The sequence below is a fragment of the Notolepis coatsorum genome, assembly GCF_963971535.1.
Source record: "Notolepis coatsorum genome assembly, contig: SCAFFOLD_2061, whole genome shotgun sequence".
NCBI lineage: Eukaryota > Metazoa > Chordata > Actinopteri > Aulopiformes > Paralepididae > Notolepis > Notolepis coatsorum.
Genome location: NW_028172878.1, coordinates 10,587 through 30,352, shown reverse-complemented (window position 1 = coordinate 30,352; position 19,766 = coordinate 10,587). Strand labels below are relative to the sequence as shown.

Sequence of the window (19,766 nt, the reverse complement as noted above, 5' to 3'; positions counted from 1 at the left end):
TAAAACTCTTGACTTGACACTATTTCTGAACCGACTTACAGCCCCCTAGTCTTCTCTGCATTTTCCTGTGCATTCTAAATGTGCATGATCGCAGTATATATTTACAAATGTCTATGTCTAGTGCTGATATTTCTATTTATCCATCTGTCCTTTTACCACTGTGTAACTTGGGGTCTAAAGGTGGGAAGGAGTGACTAACTTGGGGTGTAAAGAAGGGAAGTAGTGACTAACTTGGGGTGTAAAGGAGGGAAGTAGTGACTAACTTGGGGTGTAAATAAGGGAAGTAGTGACTAACTTGGGGTGTAAAGAAGGGAAGTAGTGACTAACTTGGGGTGTAAAGGAGGGAAGTAGTGACTAACTTGGGGTGTAAAGGAGGGAAGTAGTGACTAACTTGGGGTGTAAATAAGGGAAGTAGTGACTAACTTGGGGTGTAAAGGAGGGAAGTAGTGACTAACTTGGGGTGTAAATAAGGGAAGGAGTGACTAACTTGGGGTGTAAAGGAGGGAAGTAGTGACTAACTTTGGGTGTAAAGGAGGGAAGTAGTGACTAACTTGGGGTGTAAATAAGGGAAGGAGTGACTAACTTGGGGTGTAAAGGAGGGAAGTAGTGACTAACTTGGGGTGTAAATAAGGGAAGTAGTGACTAACTTGGGGTGTAAATAAGGGAAGGAGTGACTAACTTGGGGTGTAAAGAAGGGAAGTAGTGACTAACTTGGGGTGTTTGTTGAACATGACTGGAAGGAACTCGTCGACAGGCAGCATCTTGGCTAATGGCTGAGCAGCCAATAGCTTCCTGGCTCCTTGCTGTGACAGTGCATAGCCGAGCGTCCAATAGGAATAGTCTGCCTCCACCAGGTTGTTCACCCCTTCTACCGAGGTCTCCGGCTGGAGGAGCTGCATTCGCTTACGACCCACATAGCTGGAGGAAGGGAGACAAACAGGGACAAACAGACAGACAGAGACAAGGAGAAACATCAAATCATTTGTGCAACATCATGTGTGTAGTACACTACACACTCATCTAAACAAACTATTCAATGTGAGAAAGGACTTTCATTATCTGCATACAGAATGAAGGTTGTGTGTGTGTGTGCGTTCTCTTACATGAGGTCCCAGTCCAGCTGGGTTTTATCTATGTCATCCATGATGGCCTGTAGCCGTCGTTTAAACCTGGGTTCAAACCTCACGTCATCCTCCAGTACCAGAACCTTCTCAAGGCCGCGCTCTATCACCTGGTTAACAGAAAGTACACACACACACACACACACACACACACACACACACACACACACACACACACACACACACACACACACACACACGTACCGTACACACGTACATACAGTACACACGTACACACACACACACAAACATCTGTTGTTAATTGAGAGGACATTCTATTGACTTATTGATCTTGTCTCCTGAGACCACGCCCTGATTTAAACCCTTATAATTACATGCCTATAACTTTAACGCTTTACCTAACCTTAACCTAGCTATAAATTCCAAACCATAAATTCTAGCTCTTAATTATATCCTTAACCTTAACCCTTAAACTAACCTTCTCCTGACTAGTGTCCACTCAGTCAGGATTTCTGTTCTAGGACAGTCGCATGCCTCAAGATGGTCAGAATAATATTCTGTATTATATAATATAATATAAACAAAAACGAGTGCCCCAAGACAGGGCCCCGTTCCCCGTACCTGGCTAACTGAGTTAGCCGGATAATTTCCAGCATAGCTTGACTTAAGCCGGACCTTTCTGTTCCCCGAAGTCGGATTTTCTAAATCACCATGGTAACAGATCAGAAAGTTTGAACCTGGTCCGGAGCAGGGTTAAGTTCAGTTAGCTGGATGAACCATAGCCACGCCCTCGCAAAGAAATGCCAGCTCGCTTCCTGAAATATTTCTCACAGTCTAGATCCCATTATACCATTCTGAATTATGTTTTTGTGCTTCGTTTTCCTAGAGGGGGCTTTTGAAATGTATAATAATAGAACTAAATGCTGATAATAAATCATATTCAGCCTATAGATTTACTTTGTCCTAAATAAAATAATGCACGTCATATACGGCGCTCGGAGTCGCGATACACGCTGCATGTGGTTATTTTAATAACGGCGCATTGCAAATGTGAATCCCGCTGGGATATTTTTAATGAATGAAACCTATCGGCCGTTTGGCTCTGATTAGTTTCATATATTCTCCGCTGTAGATTTGCTTAACGGAGCGCCCGGATTGTGTTTCATTCAAGCATAAAATTGAAGTGTCTATGCGTGGATTGTGGTTTTTGTGGATTATGAATTACGAGGAATCTGAGGATTGTTGAATTGTATCATCACTCACACGTTATTGTGATATTGTAACTGGGATTAAAATGTCTGATGAGAATGAGATGCGCTGTTTGACGGATTTGAGCAATTGAATGAGCCGTTGACGTCACATTAATGCATTTGAGAATAAAGAGATAAAACTCGAGAGAAAAATATTCGAAACGCGTGACTCTTGTATTGATGGATACACAATGGATATATCCCGTCTGGCACAGTGGTGCAACGGCTAGTGCTCACTCCTGTCAAGCGGACGACCCTAGTTCGAGACCCCGCGTTTCCAATATACCTTTTTTGGAATATAATATTAATGAATATACGCAAAAGTAGCCTAGTTTTTTTTTTTAAACTTTGACCAGTCAGCTGGTTCTTTTTGCGTTTATCGCTTTTTTTTCCTGGTCAAGTATGACCGACAGAAACAGATTGAATGGGGGTACAGATGGGGGGAAAGATACTCTGAGAAAGTACGGCTTGTCCGAGAGTCGAACTCGCTACCCCAGATCCGTGACGCGCACGGTTGTCCCCGACGCCGAAATAGCGTTCGAGGTACGCAGTGAGCTACTGGAGCTCCCCCAAAAGTAGCCTAGTTTTAAGTTAAAATATTATAAATCTACATGCATTGAGGATGTCATTCTTTATATAGCTCTCAAAGTGCACCAAATTGAAGTATTTACATTGCAAAAAGAAAATAAATTAGAAAAGACGGGGATTCGAACGCGGGTCGTCCGCGTGAAAGGCATAAGTACAAACCATCAGACCACGGTGCCAGACAAATAAAACATCCACCATACATCCATAAATGGATAAGAGAGCCGTATCCTGATTCTGAAATAGTTGAACTAATTATTTTCGCTAGCAAGATCTCATTTGATTATTCAATCCATAAACCTACTGCCAGCAGGCACATTTAAAGAAATATAATCTGATTGATTGGGGTAATGAGGGACTTAAAATTAGCCTATAGATTATGCATTTAACTTGTTGGCGAGGCTATTGAGCCGTACTGTATTGTACCCATTCTGCAATCTGTTAATAAAGTTTTAAATCAATCAATCAATCAATGCCGTTAGAAAATCAGGATTTCTGCGATTGACATCTGCTGTCTTTTCAGCTGAAGCGGCCGCGCAATTATCCTGAGTCTCAAGTCTGGTTCAAATGAACGAAACTGAATCAGCGTTCGAGGAACAGGAAAATCCCGGATTCAAACATCGGGTTAATTGAATCTGGATAATGGGACTCTTGATCGACTTAGTTGAACCAGGTACGGGGAATAGGGCCCAGGAGTCATAACCCCATCAGTAATAAAGTGTTTTTAAAATAATTTTTTAACACACGGTGTCAGAAGACGTTAATGGTTTGGTTGTGTAACCTCAGCAGGGATGCATAGATACACACTGGGCCTCATTCACAAAGCGATATAAGAACAGATTTCCTCTTATTTTGTTCTTAACTAGCATTTTTTCTTATTTTGTTCTTACCTGGGATTCAGCAATGTTTTCTTATTTTAGCTTTTCTCTTAGATGAGAAAAAAGCCTACCATTGGTCAATTGCCCCCAAATACGACTTAAAAAACCCACCTTTTCAATAATAATAATAATAATAATAATTATTATTATTATTATTATACTTATTGCGTGCGTTCTGCTTCTGAAATTCTGATTATATATTGCTGTTAGAATCTGGCCGCCCAGCCGTACGCATAGAACGCATATCGTCTAGATCTATTTGCAGAGCCAGATGAGTGGCTGCTTAACCGTTTCGTAGCCAACCACGTATATATACGTTATTGGGATCCGACCGTTGGAGGCCAACCACGTATACATACGTGTTAAACTAGTTTTTGCTTTTATTCCATTTTAATATCCTACTCAATGTCACAGAGCTGTATTTTGGCTGGAAAATGCCTATTGGGACTTGGAAAGTGCAGTACCGGCCAGATCCTGGTAGTGGCGCTGTCTCGAGAATGCAGTAATCCTTGTTTCAGACCTGGTGTCACTTTTTTTCCGGTCCGGGTTAGCTTTTCTGTTAGCCTGAAGCGAGGGCTTCAACCGATCGCCTGGAATACTTATTGCAACGCCGAATTCAGTATGCAGTAAAGGTGTAACGTTCTGGGTTTCTGTCCTCTTCCAGGACTGGGAACCCTACCGCCATTCTGATGTACGTCACGCTGTTCTCTGTAATTAGCACTGATTGACTGTCACCTGTGATTTGCTGTCACTCATTGCTGCCTTCTGATGGGTCTCATCTTCGAAAGACTCAACGATATGTTTCGGGCTGGATGTGGGTCTTGTGCCAAGTATAACGTCCAGCCAGGTCATAACTGACACTGGCCGTCTATCTGACGGCCACGGATAATAAACTATAGATTTATATGGAATTCGTTAAACGGATCTGTTGTCTTACTTATTATTAAACATATTATTTATTTTTCCCAAATGAAGGTTGAAAGTCTGTCTCCGTCACAAGCGTAATGTAGGATAGACCTATATAGAGAGAGAGAACACAACTCATTGACTGCCTTAGCCCCTTTCGTGACTGTGATGCAAGGCTTGCATCACAGTCACGAAAGGGGCTATGACTGCCTTAAATTAGCACACACAAATCATCTCCAACTAACGTTATTTATTTAAATTGTTCCTGTTAATTAATTATTTTTAATAGACCGGTCTATCTCTCTCTCTTGATAGACCGGTCTATCCCACATTACGAGCAACCAATGAGTCTATCTGACAGCCACGGATAATAAACTATAGATTTAGATTCAATGTCAACGCCTTTTCAATATATTCAAAACGTTCCCGCATTTCTGTCCGCTTTATCGTTTTATGACAGACATCTGATAGAGTGTATGCGCCAATAATAACGATAATAATGTGTTTAGCCTATACTAAATAGTCTAATTGTTTTTTAAGCCTGTTTATTCATTTGAACTTTCAGCCTGTTAATAAATATGTCGTTAATTCAGTATTTAACTTCTTGAATTCATATTTATTTAGGCTATGCTAATTAAAAACACAAATGTTATGGACATCTAATTTAATTCTCTGCTTATTTATTAATATATTGCTGACGCAGTTTGTGGCATTGATCCATTGTTCTATTGAAGCCCATTACCACCATCCTCTACTTGTACACTGTGTTGTTTTTATGAGTGCCCACAAGTAGCTGTTTAATTTGGTCTTCTGCCCATATTTCTATCAGGGCTTTCTTTCACCTCGTCATTCGCCCACATCTGTCCACGAGACATGTTTACCGCAGTGTTTGTTTTTTTCCTTCTACCCAGGATGCACAGTTTATCAGGTGACTTCCTATATTTGGTCCGCGTCTGGTTCGATGAAGTGAACCGAGACCTACCTTTTCAGGCGGATCAGAGTTTGCGTGTTTGGTCCGCACCAGAGTTCGACTGAGCATTCACACCACCACAAAAAAAGCGGACTATCCGAGAAAACGAATTCTGGTCCGATAGTCCGGACCAAACAGCTCTGGTGTGAAAGCACCCTTATAATAAAAATAACACACATTTCGAGAAGAGCAACCACATCTCCGTCTCCTTATTCCTTCTACTATTCCTACCTTGAACCGTAACAAAAGGAATATAGCATCAGCCAATGGACATATCGATCTACCAGATGGCGATCAATAACTGGGACATTCTTTTTGGAATCCAACCGGCCACAGGTACGAGCGATTTGATGTCAATTTCAGCTTGATCGGGCCTTGTTCTCATAGCCATCCACCCGGTCAACGTATGATGTTGCAATAACGAATGCCGTTATTGGTAATCAATAATCAGAAATGACTTCCGCCGCCCCCCTGCCCCCCCTTTCATGCATTCATGGTGGACCATGATACCGATCATATGCATTTAGATTTTTAACTCTAGCTTGTGTAGGGCCGAAACGCCAATCAATTTAACGTTATTAGCTTAGCGCCCTATAACTAGCTTTGCAGGAATTACCCTAGACCAATCCGATATAACGTTCATATTCACGACGCTATAAAATGGGAACGTATTGATGAAATTCGTTTTCCCTTTATGGCATATTGAAGGGAAGGTTTATACTGTTAATTGACAATGACAATGGACACATAGCAATAATATAAAATATAGATTTAGCTCTACAAACAACCTCACGCACAGTGAAACCTTGTAATGAAAAGCTGGCCTCATAGAGTGAGATTAGATGGGCCCCAATGGCCCCGAATGTGTTAACCGGTTCAGATTGCCAAGAGCGGTCCTTTTAGATGGAGCATCAACTTAGACACAACACATGCCGCAGTTGTTCAGTATTGACAAAGCCTACTTTGCTGGAACGATTCATTTTGCACATATACAATACATATAAGTAGTACTATAAGTCTTTATTTGTCATCAGATTAACACACACACACGTGTGTGTGTGTGTGTGTGCGCGCTCGGACGTGCGCTAAGGCTGCCTCGCTATGCCGTTTATTTATTTATTTATATTTATTATTTAGCATTTATCCACTCTGGTTGGATGGTGTATTGTACTTGTGCTGTATAATAACAATACATTTGAATCTAATCTCATTTTGAGATCAGTCGCAAATAGCTTCCTGTCGAATGGATCAGCATGCAATGCCGAACCTCTCAAGCTGTTTGAAACACGCCTCATTCGCCTTATAAGGAGCTGTATGCAAATTATTTGAGCGCGAACGTGCATTTCAGTGTAAGAATGAGTCGGATTCATCATTCAACACACCTGGGTAAGAACAGATTTGGACATTAAGAACAGGCTGATGAATTCAGCGGTGGCTTTTCTTATTTTACTCTTAACAGACGGTTAAGAAAAAATATAAGAAAAGTTTGTGAGTATTCGTGAATGAGTCCCACTGTTCACTGAGCCCTAAGCCTTATGTATCTGCCAATAGTTTTTTTTTTTTTAGCGTTTATCGCTTTTTGCTACTGGGCAGTCCAGTAGAGAGAGAGAGAGAGAGAGAGAGACAGAGCAGGGGAAGACATTCGGCAAAGAACGCCGGGTCCGGGAATCGAACCCGGGTCGGCCATGCCGCGACGCAGCGCGTTACGCGGTTCGCCACTTGGGCGCCCTTCTTCTTGCATTTCTTTGATTTCGGATATGTTACACATGACTCGAAGTATCCGATTTAACCTGTTGCTGTTTTTATCATAAATCGATCAATACAGACCGTATTAATTAATGTTGTGTTTCTTTTTCAAATGTAGCCAAGAGTAAAGACCTTAACCCTATCAAAACAGCAGTCAAAGTGTATATTTTCAGCACTACGTTTGTTTACCGATGTTTTTAAGATTTACCGAAAATAAGAATTTATCAGAAAAGAATAATTCGATCTCTATTTTATCGTAAAACCATGAGGAAATGACTAAATCCAGATTTAACACTGCCATTGGAAAGAGGAGCTTTTTCCCTATCCATAGATGTATGATTTGGCCATAATAAGGTCAAGGTCAAGTTCAAGGTCAATTTTGAATGTATTTCATTTCAACCTTTATTTAAAAGCGTAAGCTTCTGAGGTTTCCCTCATTTACAGAAATGACGATTGTACAAAATGTAAACAGTACATAATACAAACAATATTCACAGAAAATTAAACATCAGAGTAAAAATTTACAACTTTTAAAATAATTTAAAAAGATCAGCTAAAACAGTTACAGGTAGTCACACAATGGTCTGAAATCATATGTTTAAACATACCAAGGGAAGGGAGAACCTCCAATTTCAGAGAGAGTTGAAGGACATTCCATGAGTTAGAGGCATCAAAGGAAAAAGCTGACTTCCCTAGCTCAGAACAAATCTGAGGAACCCTAAGAACCATCCAGTCATTCGATCGAGTTGAATAGGTTCCAATATTCCAATCTAACAGTGAGGAGATATAAACAGGTTGTTTACCAATAAGGGCTTTAAAAATAAATAAATACCAGTGTTTGTTGCGCCTTTCTGCAAGAGAAGGCCAACCCACCCTATCATACAGGACACAATGGTGAGTATCATATCTGTCACCAGTTATAGCTGAGTGATATGCAGAATCCAGAGGTTTAAGAGTTGATGCCGCAGCATGCCTATAAATTACATCACCATAGTCCAAAACTGATAAGAAGACTGATTCCACAATTCTTTTTCTACTAAATAGAGGAAAATTGGATCTGTTTCTGTACAGGAAACCAATTTTCTGTCGCAGTTTAGTGGCAAGATTTTCCACATGGAACTTAAATGTTAATTTCTCGTCGAGCCACAGGCCAAGATATTTATACTCAGTGACTCTCTCTATACAAGAGTCACCGACAGTAGATATCCGCACATCATCAAAGTTAATATTTCTGGCTCTTGAAAACAACATAAACTTTATCTTACTAGCATTAAGAACTAATTTAAGACTAGCAAGGGCATCCTGTAGAGCATAAAAGGAAAGTTGCAATTTCTCAATGGCCAACTGTACAGAGTCAGCAATACAGTATAATTAAAATGTATTTAAATGTATTACTGTATCTACAAATCCCTCTGTTTAATCATCTTCCCTTTATCCATTTGCTTAGATTTGATGTACACTTGATCCCAAGAAGGTGGTGAATGAGCTCAGTGAGTGAGGTCGGTGGATGCACAATTGTAACATGGTGTTATTCACCGGCAAAGATACAAAAGAAAATCATAATTTATATTCTCCTTTGTTTCATCACAATTTACTCAAGCAGTGTCACAAACAGACACAATATTTCTGACACTGGTCCCTAAATCTAAGCAAAAAAGTCTTACATATCCACGTCTCTGAGCGGATCTCGGCCTGTCTGTCCGACATCTCCGCCTGGATGACGACCAACCACCTCAAACTGAACCTAAGCTAAACAGAATAGCTCCACCTGCCGGCCAAATCCTCCCCCCTGACCGACCTTTCCATCACAGTCGAGAATGCAGCTGTGACCGTGTTCCCGACCGCCAAGAATCTTGGTGTTGTCCTCGACGACCAGTTGAACTTCTCTGCTCACATCGCAGCGACAACCAGAACCTGCAGATTCCTCCTGAGCAACGTCAGAAGGATCTGCCCCTTCCTGACAAAAGAAGCCACCCAACTCCTCGTCCAATCAACAGTCATCTCCCGCCTCGACTACTGACACGCACTGCTCGCTGGCCTCCCGGCCACTGCCACCAAGCCTCTTCAACTCATTCAGAACGCAGCGGCCCGCCTGTCTCAAACCTACCGAAGTCGGCCCATGTCACCCCACTTCTTAGGGACCTGCACTGGCTCCCCATTGCTGCACGTATCCGCTTCAAGGCCCTCGACCTAGCATACCGTGCGGCAAAGGGAACCGCTCCCGCCTACCTCCGGTCAATGGTCTCTAACTACACACCCTCAAGACCCCTACGCTCTGCATCTTCTGGCCGCCTCAGACCTACTCCTATCCAAGCTCCGGGAGGGTCATCAAAAAGAAGTCGCCTATTCTCAGTCCTTGCCCCACAATGGTGGAATGAACTACCCACCCCAGTTAGGACAGCCGAAACCCGTCCAATCTTTCACTGTCGACTAAAGACGCACTTCTTCAACCATTATCTGAAATAATAATAATAAAAAAATAAAAAATAAATCTAACCCTAACTAACCTTACTGTCATGCACTTGTCCTAATAAACTAACCTACACTGTAACACGCAACACTTTGATGAACATTGTTACTCAGCTGATAGAGTTGTACCCTTCCTGATGACTTGTCGTACAGAACTTGTAAGTCGCGTTGGATAAAAGCGTCAGTTAAATGACTAAATGTAGATGTACCTCGATACCAAGAACATGCCAATTGACCTTTTAGAAGTGGAGCAATCTTCCATTTACTTTGCATGTACCTTTAGGCGAAACTTCTGAAAATAGGGCTACAGCTTAACAGGTTAAGTATTTGGGACATATTCCAACACCGATACCCTGTTTTAGCCTGGTATCTGCCCGATATCCAATATCATTATCCATATTGTTGCATCTCTAAACCTCTGTATGGTGTGTTTGTTTTAAATGTGTCCAACAGTCCTCACCTGCAGCCATGTGGAGTGGTGACTCAGGAAGCAGCCGATCTCTCCCCTGGTCAAGACTCTGCCAGAATAAGGATCCTTGTAGCCTGGCATCATCTCTATGCCCAGCGCCTGCAACTGGGATGTGTTCAGAGCCCTGGGGAAGAGGGAGCCAATCAGAATAAGAATCATTGCGACCCTCTCTACGCCGCCCCCATACCTCAAATGGATCCACCATCAGCTCTATTTTCAATCTTTCAAAATGTTCAGTTGCTATTGCATGTACTTATTTGTGTTTCATTACACGTATATGTACATGCTTATCAACTGTTTCGCCTGATTTATAGCAACAATACTATCACCGACATCTAAGAAGGGAGATCCCCCCTTGAATGGCCCTTCTAAGGTTTCTCCCCTCCACATTGCCTGTGGTGCTTTTTTCCTATTGCTAGGTTTTTTGTGAGTTTTTCCTTACCTGTTGCATTCATTTAATTTATTTATTTTACATTCTATTTAGGATTTTCTGGTATATTTGTCTTTGTTTTTTATTTATTGTGATGTTTCTTCTTGACTTGTTTATGCCCATGGGGACATTAACGTGTGTTGTTGGGCCTTACAAATAAATTTGATTTGATTTGATTCATTATGTTGGCCAAATACAATGCATACATATACAACAGTTAGTTCCAACCAAGTCATTTGATTGGACAAGAGGCATTCCATGAGTGCTGATATTCAGTATAACAGCACTGGGACTTATGTACAGAATGTACACTATCACTCTGCCACACAGGTGTCTATTAATAACTGTTAATTTTACAGCGGTGGGCTCCGCCCCTCCCCCAAAGCCCAAACAGTAGTTTCAGCTCATGTTGAGAGGGTGGAGGGTTTCTCCAGTTATTTTGAAACGTCTTTGGTAACTTGTAGAAGATGAGAGAAAGGCAGCCTTTGGTCGAGAAGAAAGGTAAAACAACGTGTGTAGACCTGTACAAGGTAGCACGCTGTGTAGGAAAATGTTTGTGTTCAGGTTGCCTGGCAATGGTCCAAGTTCGAGAGCGCAGTTGTGGAATTTGTTGGCACAACTATTTGTTGGCAGAACTATTTATTTGATCAATATCACACCCAAGGTTGTGCTGTTATACTGAATACTGAAAGGCTGTGATTCGGTCGTAGGTACGAGGCTGCAGGCCGACATTACTTAAATACCTACCAGGAACAGACAACTAGATAGTGAAAAGTTCACTGTTTATGCCTTTATTTGCTGACTGCATCTGCAAATGTAGGATGGGAAAGGAAGGTCTGTCTGCTGGCTTCAGTGCTCCGTTCCCTGTCTTGCTGCACTGTTCTGTTCCTGAGAGGCACCAGACTGTCTGTCTTGATGTGGCTGATGTTTGGTGCAAACCCCAGAGTTCCACACAAACAAGTTTAAGTTTCAAGTTTCAGTTTGTCAGTTCTAATGTATATCCGTTCCACATTACGTATACATGGGTTTCCTGTGTGTGTAAACATGCTGTGCTCGAGCCAATCAGCAATACTTGCTGAAACACACAAGTTGTTTATTTTTTTTTATCTACTTTTTCTCCCCATTTTTCTATTTTTCTCCCGTCCCCAATTTCGTATCGTCCAATTCTACCCTCCCCTGTCTCGAACGCTGTTAGGCCATGCCTCCCACAAGCCGGCTGCAATGTGGACGAAGCCTTGCATCACGTGTCCCCTCCGGTACTCGAGGAGGCAGTCGTCGCACCTGCACAGCGCGATCTCTCAGCGGTGAGGGTCTGCGTGGGAGGGACACTCCGCCCCCGTCGCTTCCTGATTCTACTGCGCAGGCGCACCAACCGACCTGTAGGAGTCGCTGTCCACAACGTCCGATCCCCACCCACCAGCTTCCCACCCCCTAATACTGCCAATTGTATTAGTATGAACGACCAGCCAAGTTGGTAACAACGCCGAGAGCTGGGCTCGAACCCAGCATCTCCTGTGTTGGTGGCGAGCGCCTTGCCCACTGCGCCACCTAGCCGCCCCACACACGAGTTGTTTCTAAAGCAAATTTTATATTTCTCATAATCAACACATAGCAACCATTGTCTCTTCCATTGCCATTTACAAAACAATGGTTGCTATGTTACAGGCAGCCACGCTGGAAGAAGAATAACAACACAAACGTTCCATGCAAGACGGCTATTGTAAAAATAGTGTAGATATCTTTATCTTTAACCGTGTAAGACAATTATCAATGAAAACACCTTTTACAGCATAGTACAGTGAAAGTAAGCATCAACAAGAAATACACTGGAAAAATACAAACAAAGGCTGGAGCTGGGATTACGACACGTGACGTCTTACCAGTGGATTACAGTAACGCCTCAAGGGAAAGGAGGCTACCTTGTTACTACAAATAACAGAACAGGATGACAGGATGTTTGGACGACAGGAAGAGCAGAGACAGTAGCGAGACAGAAGATTGAACATGCCCCTGTTGTTATCCAGAGATAAGAGATGGAGCATGTCTGAGGTTTGGAATTTCTTGGCACACATATACAATATATCACAAAACAGCTTATCCTGTTCCTAAGGGACTTTTAGTTCTAGAAAAGCTCTAAATCAAATGTATTATTATTATTATTATTAGGATTATCTATCTTCTAGGCGGCAGTGTGTGAAGTTAGGTCAAGCACAATCTGAATTCTTGGCCATGACTAAAGGTGTGCCACAAGGTTCAGTTTTGGGTCCTGTCCTTTTTACAATTTATATTAATGATATTGTTTCTTCTTTGTATGGATGTCATGCCCATCTGTATGCTGATGACACAATTGTGTACTGTATTGCAGACTCTGTACAGCTGGCCTTTGAGAAATTGCAACTTTCCTTTTATGCTCTACAGGATGCCCTTACTAGTCTTAAATTGGTTCTTAATGCTAGTAAGACAACGTTTATGTTATTTTCAAGAGCAAGGAATATTAACCTTGATGATGTGAGGATATCTACTGTCAGTGGCTCTTGTATAGAGAGAGTCACTGAGTATAAATATCTTGGCCTGTGGCTTGACGAGAAATTAACATTTAAGTTCCATGTGGAAAATCTTGCCACTAAACTGCGACAGAAAATTGGTTTCCTGTACAGAAACAGATCCAATTTTCCTCTATTTAGTAGAAAAAGAATTGTGGAATCAGTCTTCTTATCAGTTTTGGACTATGGTGATGTAATTTATAGGCATGCTGCGGCATCAACTCTTAAACCTCTGGATTCTGCATATCACTCAGCTCTCAGATTTATAACTGGTGACAGATATGATACTCACCATTGTGTCCTGTATGATAGGGTGGGTTGGCCTTCTCTTGCAGAAAGGCGCAACAAACACTGGTATTTATTTATTTTTAAAGCCCTTATTGGTAAACAACCTGTTTATATCTCCTCACTGTTAAATTGGAATATTGGAACCTATTCAACTCGATCGAATGACTGGATGGTTCTTAGGGTTCCTCAGATTTGTTCTGAGCTAGGGAAGTCAGCCTTTTCCTTTGATGCCTCTAACTCATGGAATGTCCTTCAACTCACGCTAAAATTGGAGGTTCTCCCTTCCCTTGGAATGTTTAAATGTATGATTTCAGACCATTGTGTGACTACCTGTAACTGTTTTAGTTGATATTTTAAAATTATTTTTAAACGTTTTTAATTTGTTTTACTCTGGTGTTTAAATTTCTGTGAATATTGTTTTTATTATGTACTGTACAATCGTCGTTTCTGTAAATGAGGGAAACCTCAGATGCTTACGATTTTAAATAAAGGTTGAAATGAAAAAAATTATTATTATTATTATTATTGTAACTGAGGGGTACAATTCCCTGACTGTATTACTAGATATGATACTTACTACCACTACCTTTGTACTTAATATTCGGCCACCCAGTACACGGCATAAATATATTATGATGAACACTGTCACGTAGATGAAACGGATCCAACACAAATGTACGAATTAGAAATAGGTCTTTATTTCTACACAGCGATGGTGTGTAGAGCAAGCACTTAATCAAATCAATCACATTTATGAATGGGAATTAGTATGCACTTTTATGGCAAGAGTATTCGTCGGTATATCAATAGAGAATGTCCAATCTCTGAAGGCGCAGGTGGTACATATACGACCTGGAATAGTTTAAGGAATAACAGCAATGATACTTTAATGATTATATACTGGATACACTAGGGGGGGTTAATCCGGTCGCTTGTAAGCCGACAGGAGTAGGAAGGGGGGGGGTAGAATCCGGCTGCCTCATCCGGCCAAGGGTATCCCAGGTGAACCCACTGTAGTGCCGTTCAATGCGCCGGCGATCCTTGGACCACAGATGAAAGCAGATGGACTCTTTGTGGGCCGGCGTCCTCCGGTCCATGGAGGAGAGACGTGAAGCGACCTCGTCTTGCAGAGCGTCTCCTCACCTTGCGTCCTCTCCAGGGGGGGGGGTTCCAACACACGGCAGTGTCGGGGGTCTTTATCCATGGAATAATCAACGTATACAAAGCATAATCCGTGCCTGGGAAGGCGGGCTGTCGTCGGTAGAATAATCCGGTATACAGGTCCACTCGCTCGTCGGCTCTGGGGCTCCTCGGGTGCAGCTTCACGTGGGGTCAACCACCCTGGATAAGCAGCCAGTTCTCTGCCCGAAACGATGGGGTACTGACTACGGTAGTATTCTCACCGTACGAAGCACTATATATTAACAGACTATTATTAGCTTAATAGACTACGTCCAACTCGACGATATAGTGCCAAATATGACTATTCAAATATTAATATACACGATGTCTCAATACCGATGGTAGGCGAACTTGGCCTTACTCCCACACGTGGCGTCGCGGGGAGGCTTTACGTCTGTGACTCTATTGGAGGGTAAGAAACTGGACTGAAAAGGAAGTCCTACTTTAGTAGCGCAGTATATATACGCACTATGAACAAATAGTCCCATTAGTGGTGCGGTAGCCAGATTCCTACGCGGAACTAGGACTTGTTCGTACATGTTGAGCGGTACGCTTGAACTGGGTCTGAGGGGTATGGCAGCCTGGCACCAAGGTCTCGACCAATAGTAGAATGGAGACTATTATGGGATGTTCAGTAGGCTAGAATGGATATTCAATGCATATTGTACAAGGAATATACAAGGGATATCAGGGAATATTAGAGAATATACAAATACAATTAAATATATATATATAAATAAATATATATATTCGGTTTAATCTGGCCCTTCACAACAGCCACCCCCTGATTGGTCCCAGACCTAATCAGTTAAACAGAGACAGATTAATCGCGTTGTCTATTTACACATAAGGGTTTGCTGTAGGGGTCAGTCAACTTCACAAAGTCATAGGGTTATAGGGTCATGGTCATCATCGATTGTGTCTGGGAGTCGGGGCAGTTCTATGAGCCTCGCCACGGGACGGGTGTAAGTGCGACCCTGGACGAGCACTTCAGCTGCTCGGACCTTGCCGTCGGCACCGGTGATCACTTTGCTTACGCGGCCGGCCGGCCACATAGCTCTGGGCAGTGATTGATCAATAATCATGACGACTGTTCCTTCTGTCAAATTGTCTCTCTCCTTTACCCACTTCTGGCGGGTCTGTAGAGACGGTAGGTAGTGCAGTAGGAAACTGCTCCAAAACTTGTCGGCTAATACTTGACTGTACCTCCACATTCGTCGGCCGTTCGCTTCTTCAGGCCGGTACATTGTCTGGGGTAACGCGGGATCTAGCCGCCCCATCAGGAGTGTGTTGGGGTCTGCGGAGATAACAGTGCTCAATCCACAGAACACAGGCTTCTTATTCTCAGCCTCCTCCTGACTGGCTTCCCTCGGGATAGGCGTGGGCCACTCTCCTTCCGGGAGCTTTAGGAATGCTGGGCCGTCACTGTAGACATTGCGACGGGTGAGGTCATCCAGGGGCATCCCCCGGGTGATGACGTAAGCTGGGTTCTGTTTTGTATCAACGTAGCGCCACTCTGTTTCTCCGGTTAAGTCTTGAATCTCGGTGACTCTGACTCCCACGAAGACTTTGTACTTGCATGAGTCCGATTTGATCCAGGCGAGTACTGTCGTGGAATCTGACCACAGGATTGTTCTAGACACCGGTATGGTGAGCTCACGTTGGATGAGCGTGGCTAGGTGCGCTCCGGCTAGGGCTGCGCAGAGCTCTAGGCGTGGGATAGATTGTTGCTTGCGTGGGGCTATTCTCGAGCGGGCGAGGACAAATGCTGTGTAGATCTCTCCCCCCTTTTCTTGGGCCCGCAAGTAGGCTACTGATCCGTATGCGACCTCTGAGGCGTCACTGAAGACGTGTAAGTCCATTTTACATGTCTCTGGCCTCACCGTGGGTGGGAAGTAGCTTCGGCGCATATTAACGCCTGGGAGTGAGTGGAGCTCCATCTCCCACTCTCTCCAGGTGGATAAAAGGTGTGCGGGAATGGGGTCGTCCCAGCCCTGGTCCTTGTCCCACAATGCTCGTACAATCATTTTTGCCCTGGTGGTGTACGGTAGAATACATCCTAGCGGGTCATATTGTCGGGCGAGTGTTGTGTACACACTCCGTCTGGTTGTCGGCGCCGCCGCCGGCCTTCCCTGCTCCGTAGTCAGGGGCTTGTGTCTGTAGTGAAGCGAATCTGTTTTGAATCGCCACACCAATCCCAGGGTCATCTCCTGGACTTCTCCCGGGATTGTAGCCATCCAGGTCTCGCTGCTGGCTGCCTTGTCCTCGGAGGAGAGGCTGCGCAGTACTTGCGGATCGCTGCTGGCCCACTGCCTGAGATCAAAGCCGCCTTTGATCAATGAGGCGCGGAGTTTAATCAGGAGAGCCTCGGCTTCTTCCTGGGTTGAAAGGCTTTGTAGACAGTTGTCTACGTAGAAGCTGTTCTTTACGCTGTGTCGGACCTCTTCGTCCGCTGCTGGGTCCTCTGCTACATGTTTCTGTAGTGCAAATGTAGCACAGCAGGGGCTGCACGTCGTTCCGAAGGGGAGGACTTCCCATTGGTAGATGGCTGGGTGCTCATCTCCTGGCTTCTCTCTCCATAGGAACCGTAACAGGGGCTTGTCCTCCTCTACTAATCTCACCTGCAGGAACATTCCTTTAATGTCCCCGCTGATGGCCACCTTTTCCTGGCGGAAGCGGAGTAGAACGCAGAGTAGGGAGGGGCCGAGTGTGGGACCGGGCAGTAACTCTTTATTCAGATTTTGGGATCCGATCTGGTAGCTGCAGTTAAACACCATGCGGTCTTTACCGTTGTGATGGACCTTGTGGTGAGGCACGTACCACGATTCAGTGGTCTGGTCAGCCTCTTTTATGTCCATCTTTGTGACGTGTCCCGCTGTGATGAGCTTCTCAATCTCAGCGCGGTACACACTCTCCTGGGCGGGGTTCTTGGCTAAGCGCCGCTCCGTGTTCAGCAGGTACCGTTCTGTGGCGTCTGTCTTGGCGTGGAAAGTAGGCATTCCTTCTCGCCGCAGGAGTGGCGTGGCGTATCTCAACACGCCGTTGACCGGGACTCTCTTGGTCCCTGTCTCGAGGAGGTGAATGGCGTAAATGTCATCTTTAGAGCGAATGTCTTTCTTTCCGTTCTTAAAGGGCATTTGTTCCAAGGTCCATAGCCGCTCTACGTGTTGCAGGAGTGCGGTTTCTCCCTCTGTGACTCGGGAGTGGAGATATCTAGTGGCTGTACTTCGGTTGAGAGATTTGGCGAGCGGGCCTTGGAGAGTCCATCCCAAACGGGTCTCGACTGCTGCAGGACAGCCTCGGGGTCCGGTATGAACCCGGTCTATCGGGACAATGAGGTCTGCATGGTCGGAGCCTATCAACAGGGTCGGCATAGCATTGTCTATGAGCGGGATCGGTAACTTGCGCAGATGTGCATATTTCTCCATCAGCTTGGCGACGGGGTATGTGTACCGCGACAGTCCTATTTCTTGGCTGGTGAAAGCGTCTGTAATCTGGTACCGTCGCTCAGGCTGGCCGCTTGCTGCGATAGAGAATGAGACATTCTCGCCCTTTATCGTCTTCAAATCTCGTCTTATTGTCCGAATTGTCATTTGGGTTTCGCTTCCCCGCAGCCCTAGCTGGGCCGCAGCGGAGGCGAGCAGCAGGGTCTTCTCTGACCCGTCATCGAGGACGGCGTAAGTGTCCAGGACTTTATTCTGGTAGCTTAGTGTCACACGCACTACTTTTAGGAGTACTCGGGCTCCACTGCCGCTGGCGGGATCGATGTACATGACGCTCGCTTTGCTGCTGGATGGTGCGGGTGAAGGGCGCCGTCTGTTACTGTCGTGAAGTATGTCCAGATGGGCTCCATCGCACTTGGTGCACCTTTTCTTTAAGCGGCATTCGGCTGCCATGTGTGAGCGCGCACAGCGAAAACAGCGCTTGTTGGACTTTATCCATTGACTTGCTTCCTCCGCGTTCAGCTTGGGGAAGGAGTCACATTGCGCTAGCCAGTGTTCTTTCTCACAGTAGGGGCACACTATCTTCCACTTCTCCGTTCTGGAGGGGGTACTGTGGCTCCTGCTGCTCGGTACTGACTCCGATTGGTGCATCACAGTCACCGATCTTCTTCCATCATTTAGTCGTCTGGTTCCTTCTCTGGAGCCAGGGGTGCTCCGTCCGAATGTATCTAGCCGTAGGCTGCTGACTTCTCTCGCCAGGAAGTCTGCTAGATCGAGGAGGTTCGGTTCGGGGCCATTCGGGTCTCGGTGGTCTCTCTGCCGCCTAAAACGCTCCTGTCGAGCGGGCGGCAGCTTCTCCAAGATCCTTTCCACATTTGAGTTGGCGTAAAGTTCATGCCTCCCCTTCTCTCTCTGCGCTCCCAACATCCCTACCAGGGACTGCACTCTGATGGACAGGTCGTCCAGTGCTCGATTGTCTATTGCTGGGGGTAAGCGGTCGATGTGTCGGATCTCCTGGATCACGTAATCCCATATGCGCCCATACCTCTGGTCCAATGCTACCAGCGCTGCTGTGTATGGGGTGGTGGAAGTCGCGTAGGCGAGCGCTATATTATGTGCGCGGGGTACCTTTAAGTGCTTCAGTAGGATGGCGTATTTATGGCGTTCATCCAATACATCCACCAACATGGTCTCCAGACACATGCGGAGTTCTGTATACTGGGCCCGGTTCTCTTGGGTGAAGTCGGGTACCATAGGCGTGCCAATGTATGACGCTGACTGTGGATACATCGGCGAGCGTTGGGGGAGAGGCCTCCTAGGCGAGTCTCCTCCCGCTCCTTGGTATGGGCTGGTACCGGCAGTGTACCATGGCCCGCTTGTCCAGGTGCTGTTCCTCGGTGCGGGTCGTGCGTCGTGCTCACCCGGGTATAGAGTCGGGGGTCTGTAGCGCAGCTCCGCGGGAGTATAGCCTGGGCTGTACCGGACCTCCTGGTCCGGTAGAGTACTGTGCTGTCGTCGGGCGTGG

At 44.8% G+C, this 19,766-nt stretch overlaps 1 protein-coding gene across 1 annotated transcript; it reads right to left on the bottom strand.

Annotated features, from left to right (window-relative positions):
- Positions 1-711: 711 nt before the first annotated feature.
- On the bottom strand, positions 712-10,479 carry LOC311247947 (procollagen galactosyltransferase 2-like; the record flags this gene model as incomplete). Its single annotated transcript, XM_084338923.1, has 3 exons — positions 712-918; positions 1,104-1,231; positions 10,347-10,479. Coding segments are annotated over 3 exons (468 nt in total), but the record flags the coding sequence as incomplete, so codon positions are not given.
- Between the last annotated feature and the right edge of the window lie 9,287 nt (positions 10,480-19,766).